This window comes from Rana temporaria, chromosome 13 (genome assembly GCF_905171775.1).
Source record: "Rana temporaria chromosome 13, aRanTem1.1, whole genome shotgun sequence".
NCBI lineage: Eukaryota > Metazoa > Chordata > Amphibia > Anura > Ranidae > Rana > Rana temporaria.
The window spans coordinates 94,330,877-94,336,876 of NC_053501.1; the positions used below are offsets into that span (position 1 = coordinate 94,330,877).

The following is a 6,000-nucleotide window of genomic DNA, read 5'->3' on the forward strand; positions in this document are numbered from 1 at the left end:
TAATAATATTAATTATTGTTTGATTCTTGACTTGATATTGGTTAATAAAATACAAGCTGGGAAGTAAAAATATAAAATCGTGGGCAAACAAATAGGTGTCAGGGATGACAACTGCAGGGGTCAGAGGGTGAGTCTGTTTTCAAGTTTAAATTCAAGGCAAAAAATAAGATTCAAGCATGAAAATGTGAGTGAGTATATTCCTAAATATATTACAACATGTCCCTTTTTTTTACACAGGAAGAAGAGACCAGCCAGGAGGTGGCAGATCCTCTCCTCACTGTCAGCCAGGACGAAGGGGTCAGTGGCAGCCAGGAGGAGGCCGGGCCCAGTGGCGTTCAGCAGCTCCCCAGGACAAGCACCACCAGCCAGGCTCCTCCCCTTTATATTAGGCCACCAGGCCGTAAGAAGAAATTGGGGGCAGTGGAGGAAGCCAGCCTCAAAATGATTCAGGAGGCGAGTGCCATCATGAGGGCCCCCCTCAACCCCACTGAGGCCTACAGTGCCTCCGTGGCACATGATCTCAATAAAGGCACGGAGGAGCAGAGGCAATTGGCCAAGGGCATCATCAACCAGGCCCTTTGGTGGATGCAGAGGGAGATGCTGACCCCAGACACTGGGCTATGTGACCCGGCCCGGCTTGCTGAACATCATACTCCTGCTGCCACATCATCCCCACCTGCAAGGGCCCAGGGAAGACCCGCTGGAAGGCAGCCTGGAAGGAAGGTTGCAAGGAAGAGGAGACGTTGATGCCCTGCCTTCCATTTGATCCCCCACAAATGGCATCTTGTTTGGACTACCACAGCTTGGGTTCCTTTGGTTATGTGCTGCTGCTTCAGATTTTATTTTGTGTGCTTCCTGAGGTTGGCTAGTTTATCCTTCACCATGTTTCAAATGCAAGTTTGCATGTATTTTGCTAGCTGTTCAAGTGCTGCCATTCTGTTTTTGATCCTTTTTATAATTTGCTCAAATAAAAGCCTTTTTGTTGATTTGAAAAACGTGCCTATTGTTTGTAATACTGTGGGTATTATTTTAGGCATCAAACATTACAAACAAATAAAATGTTTAATCTAAAATATTCACTAACTCATGGGGGGGGGGGGGCATTTGGTGTGCCAACATGGTAGACAATTTAAACAACCTTCAAAATAATCCAGTTAAATATACAAACAAAAGCAAAATCAAAACTTTTTCCTATTAAAATATTCTAAATGGTGACATAACTATAAACACCTAAATAAAGTGGGAAAGATAACCATTAAACATTAAAAGCAAAAAATTTGAAATGTGGAGGACCACTAAAAATATGATACGTCGGCCCAATAAAAGTTTGCAAAAATCTTACTACATCACAGCTAACAAATGTCACTTTTCAGTATGGAACAACTCAGTTGAAATAACATGAGCTAAATAACTGATTAGTTATAGCAAGAGAAGAATGAATAAAACGACGGCATCAAGCGTTGTTTATTGTGTGGTTTGCTTCAGTGTTCTATTGCTAGAATTAATCTTTCTATTGACGAATGTGCCATATCCCAAACAAACGTGAGTTTTACCTGAACGAGCGCTCCCGTGGCCTCATTTAGTCTGAGCATGCGTGGGGTTTTTGTACGTTGGTTTTGTGTACTCACCACCAAACATGTCCGTTCGGACAGGATTTGAGCGGACGGTTTTAAAACAAGTTTGGAAATAAATGTCTGCTGAAAAACGGCCCGGCGGGCAAATGTACGGTGAAATTCTGTACGCTCGTAACTACACACGACCAAACATGTCTGCTGAAACTGGTCCGCGGGCCAGTTTCAGCAAACATGTTTGGTCGTGAGTATGGGGCCTCAGTGTGACATAACAATCCCTTCAGGCCACTTTTCTGTTGAAAAAATGTGGATTTCTGCAACCGGTCACCTGGGCTATCAGAGAGAGCCTACCTACTTGTGAGAGAGGTGTTTCTCAAAAAGAAACGCAAGTAGTCATTTGTGCCTTTATTAAATACATTTTAATTTAATAAAGGCTGTTGTAAAATTGATCTGAGAGTCTCGCTGACTGTACCATGCAGCTACCCAGTATTAACCACTTCCCTACCGGCCCATAGTAAAATGACGTCCACAAAGAACCTCTGCCGTTCAGAGTGGACGTCATATGACGTCCTGGGCTTTGTGGGGGGGATATCTGAATGATGCCTGCAGCTAGAGGCATCATTCAGATATCCTTCTCTTGTGCCGGCGATTCTGCACAACGTAAGAACGATCATAGCGACGGTTCCGCCGCTAGATCGTTCTTACAGGCGGCGGGAGGGGACATCCCCCCCCCCTCCCGCCGCCATCCGGTGCTTCTCCGGGCTCTCCCGTGCCATCGGGGGCCCGGAGAACGAATCGTCCGGCGCTCGCAGGAAGCATAGATATGACTGGTGACCAGATGGTCACCAGTCATCTCTATGACCGTCGGAGGACCCGGGCGCGATGTGATGACATCACGCCCGGGTCCCCGTAAGTAAACAAAGCCGCGATTGCGGCTGCTAAGCAACAGCAAGCATGAGATCGGTGAATTTTTTTTACCGATTTCATGCTTTCCAGCCTGGAGGAGAGATGTGGGGTCTTATTGACCCCGCATCTCTCCATAAAGAGTACCTGTCACACACATTCCTATTACAAGGGATGTTTACATTCCTTGTAATAGGAATAAAAGTGATCAAAAAAAAAAAAAGTGTAAAAAAAGAAATAAATATATATATATAAAAAAAAAAAGAAATAACATTTATTTTTTTAACGCCCCTGTCCCCGGTAGCTTGCGCGCAGAAGCGAACGCACACGCAAGTCCCGCCGACATATGTAAACGCCGTTTAAACCACATATGTGAGGTATCGCCGCGTGCGTTAGAGTGCCAGCAACAATTCTAGCACTAGATCTCCTCTGTAAATCTAAACTGGTAACCTGTAAAAAATTTCAAATTGTTGCCTATGGAGATTTTTAAGTACCGAAGTTTGGCGCCATTCCATGAGTGTGCGCAATTTTACAGCGTGACATGTTAGGTATCTATTTACTCGGTGTAACATCATCTTTCCTATTTTACAAAAAAATTGGGCTAACTTTACTGTTTTTTAATTTTTTTAATTCATGAAACAATTTTTTTCCAAAAAAAAGGCGTTTGAAAAATTATTGCGCAAATACCGTGCAAGATAAAAGGTTTCAATGACCGTTGTTTTATTCCCTAGGGTGTCTGCTAAAAAAAAATATATAATGTTTGGGGGTTCTGCGTAATTTTCTAGCAAAAAAATTATGATTTGTACATGTAGGAAAGAAGTGCCAGAATAGGCCCGGTATGGATGGGTGTATAACTGCCCTGTATGGAAGAGGTTAAGACAAACCCCTATTACCATCTTCTTTTATTTGTGGGTTTATCCTGCATCCATTCAGTAAACTTCAAGTTCTACATTGCTGTTTGTCTTATAATTTGGTTGATACATTTGCATTACATACATATTTTGTTAACCTAAAGATGACTCTGATCACAATACATACCATTTAAGGCAATGGTAAACACTAAAAATTTGCTCTGTAGGATGTTTGAGAGGGAGAGTGGCCAATATGAATCCTAATATTTCAGCCTGTGCAGGCAGTTAGAGCGTACCAACTTTTTGATAGTTTAGAGTGCCTTGATTTTAGCTAGGTTGTTTTTATTGTTTTTTTTATTGTGCTTTTGTTTCTGTTTGTTTTTTTATTTATGTTTTGCTATGCAATTGAGCAAGGTATGCCCAATATGTACTGTTAACCACTTGCCAACCGTCAAATTTATATCTACGTCGGCAGAATGGCACAGCTGTGCAAATGGACATACCTGTACGTCCATTTGAAATTTGCCGCCATTTAGGCGCGTGGTGCCACGTGCTCGGTGAGTGTGCCCGGGGGTCTCGTGGACTAGATGCCTGCCGGGTGCCCGCGATCATCTCATGGAGTGGCAGAATGGGGAGATGCCTATGTAAATTAGGCATTTCCCTGTTCTGCCTAGTGACAGGACAGTGATCTACTGCTCTTTGTCATCGGGAGCAGTGATCACTGTCGTGTCACTCGTAGCCCAGCCCCCCACAGTTAGAATTACTCCCTAGGACACACTTAACCCCTTTCTCGCCCACTAGTGGTTAACCCCTGCCATTGTCATTTACACAGTAATCAGTGAATTTTTATAGCACTAATCGCAGTATAAATTACGATGGTCCCAAAATATTGTCAAAAGTGTCCGATGTGTCCGCCATAATGTCACAGTCACGATAAAAATGTAAATCTCAGTAATTACTACTAAAAAAAAATATTAATAAAAATGCCATAAATCTATCCCCTATTTTGTAGGTGCTATAACTTTTGTGCAAACCAATCAATATACAATTATTGCGATTTTTTTTTACCAATAAAATGTAAAAGAATACATATCGACCTAAACTGATGGAAAAAAAATTATATTCATTTTTTGGGGATATTTATTATAGCAAAAAGTTAAAAATATAGCTTTTTTTCAAAATTGTCGCTCTTTTTTGGTTTATAGCGCAATAAATAAAAACCGCAGAGGTGATCAAATATCAAATATTTGTTTGGGTGCAACTTCCCATGACAGTTAAATCGAAGGAATGCCGAATCTCAAAAAATGGCCTGGTCATTGGGCAACCAAATCCTCTGGGGCTGAAGTGGTTAACTTCGAAACTTGCAATAAAAATAAAAAACGATTTGAAAATATACTTGCTTGCCTTGTAGCAATTGATCAGCTATTGTAAAATTGCTTAAAAAAGTAATGTGCCCAGGATTTGAGAATATACACACACAATCATGCGGAAAGATTTACTTCAGTTATCTAACCATGTACACAGAACATCTGTTTACTGCACATGATTGGATAATTGAAGCAAATCTTTACACATTTTGTTGTGGAAACATCTTCAAATTTTTTAGTAAATCGGTCCCATACTGATTTTCTAAAGGAGGGGAGAATGCTCACTTAGGAAATGTATCTAATCATCTGCAAGATTGGGTTATTAAATGTGAACACAACTTTATCATTATCATGAAGATTTTCAACCCCTTTAGGTAATCAATCCCAATAGTCTATCTACCTTTCTTTCGTCTGCCACCAAATGCTAGAAAATAAAGTAAATACAAAATAAAAACTTTAACTGTAACCCAATGGAAAGTCTGACATACAAACCCAACCACAGACATTGTAAAGTACCTTCACAAAAATAATTTCATACAACTTGTTAATTAAAAATTCTTGATGGACACCACTGAATGAAGGACACTGCTGAATGAAGGAATGGGTTACTTACCTTGCAGATAAATATAAAACACGATCACCGTTTTGGCTGTCATGATTGCTTTGCTGGTTACCTGTTGTAGGTTAGACAACTTGTGGGATCTGTGTTTGACTTCCTGCCCGTCTCACATATATTTATATATTCTGTGAATTGTACATCCTGTCCTTTGCTGGTCACAGAGGGGCTGATTCACAAGTTTAGAAGCTAAGAGAACATGTGCACAAATGTCCAACTAGGTTTAATCCACTAAATCAGTGATTCCCAACCTGGGGAAACCTACTATGTATGCAACATTAAAGTTAGGGGTACATAGACATTTTTTGATAATGGCAGAAAAAAGAACGTTGGAGTGGCGGTTCAGGAAATTTGCATTTAAGGGTAAGCAAATGATCCAAACTTATATTATAAGGGTGCTTACTTATACACAACTGTTAAAATCCTGTACAGTAATGCAATATTTACTTATGTAGGGGGCACAAGGATTGCTTCTATGGCCGAGTAACCTTGAGGCTAATAACTTGTAGCCCTACAGAAAAGGTGTTCTGCGGGCAGAACGGAGCACAACATTTGCAACAACAAATAACAGGCTGGATCACAAAGGGGAATTTAAGACCATCCCTACTCTACCGCTTCTTCTCAGAAGACTTTCCCGAGGCTAAGCCAATTATTTCCCTAACCAGCAAGTGTCTTTACCTGTGTACAAACTC

The 6,000-nt window shown here is 41.0% G+C and overlaps 1 protein-coding gene across 1 annotated transcript in view; it reads right to left on the reverse strand.

Annotated features, from left to right (window-relative positions):
• Positions 1 to 5,409, reverse strand: part of LOC120920504 — a 36,193-nt gene extending 30,784 nt beyond the window's left edge. Inside the window, exon 1 of the mRNA XM_040332621.1 lies at positions 5,306 to 5,409. Within this exon, the coding sequence (XP_040188555.1) occupies positions 5,306 to 5,348 (43 nt within the window). The 5' untranslated portion in view covers positions 5,349 to 5,409. The remainder of the gene's footprint in view (positions 1 to 5,305) is intronic.
• Between the last annotated feature and the right edge of the window lie 591 nt (positions 5,410 to 6,000).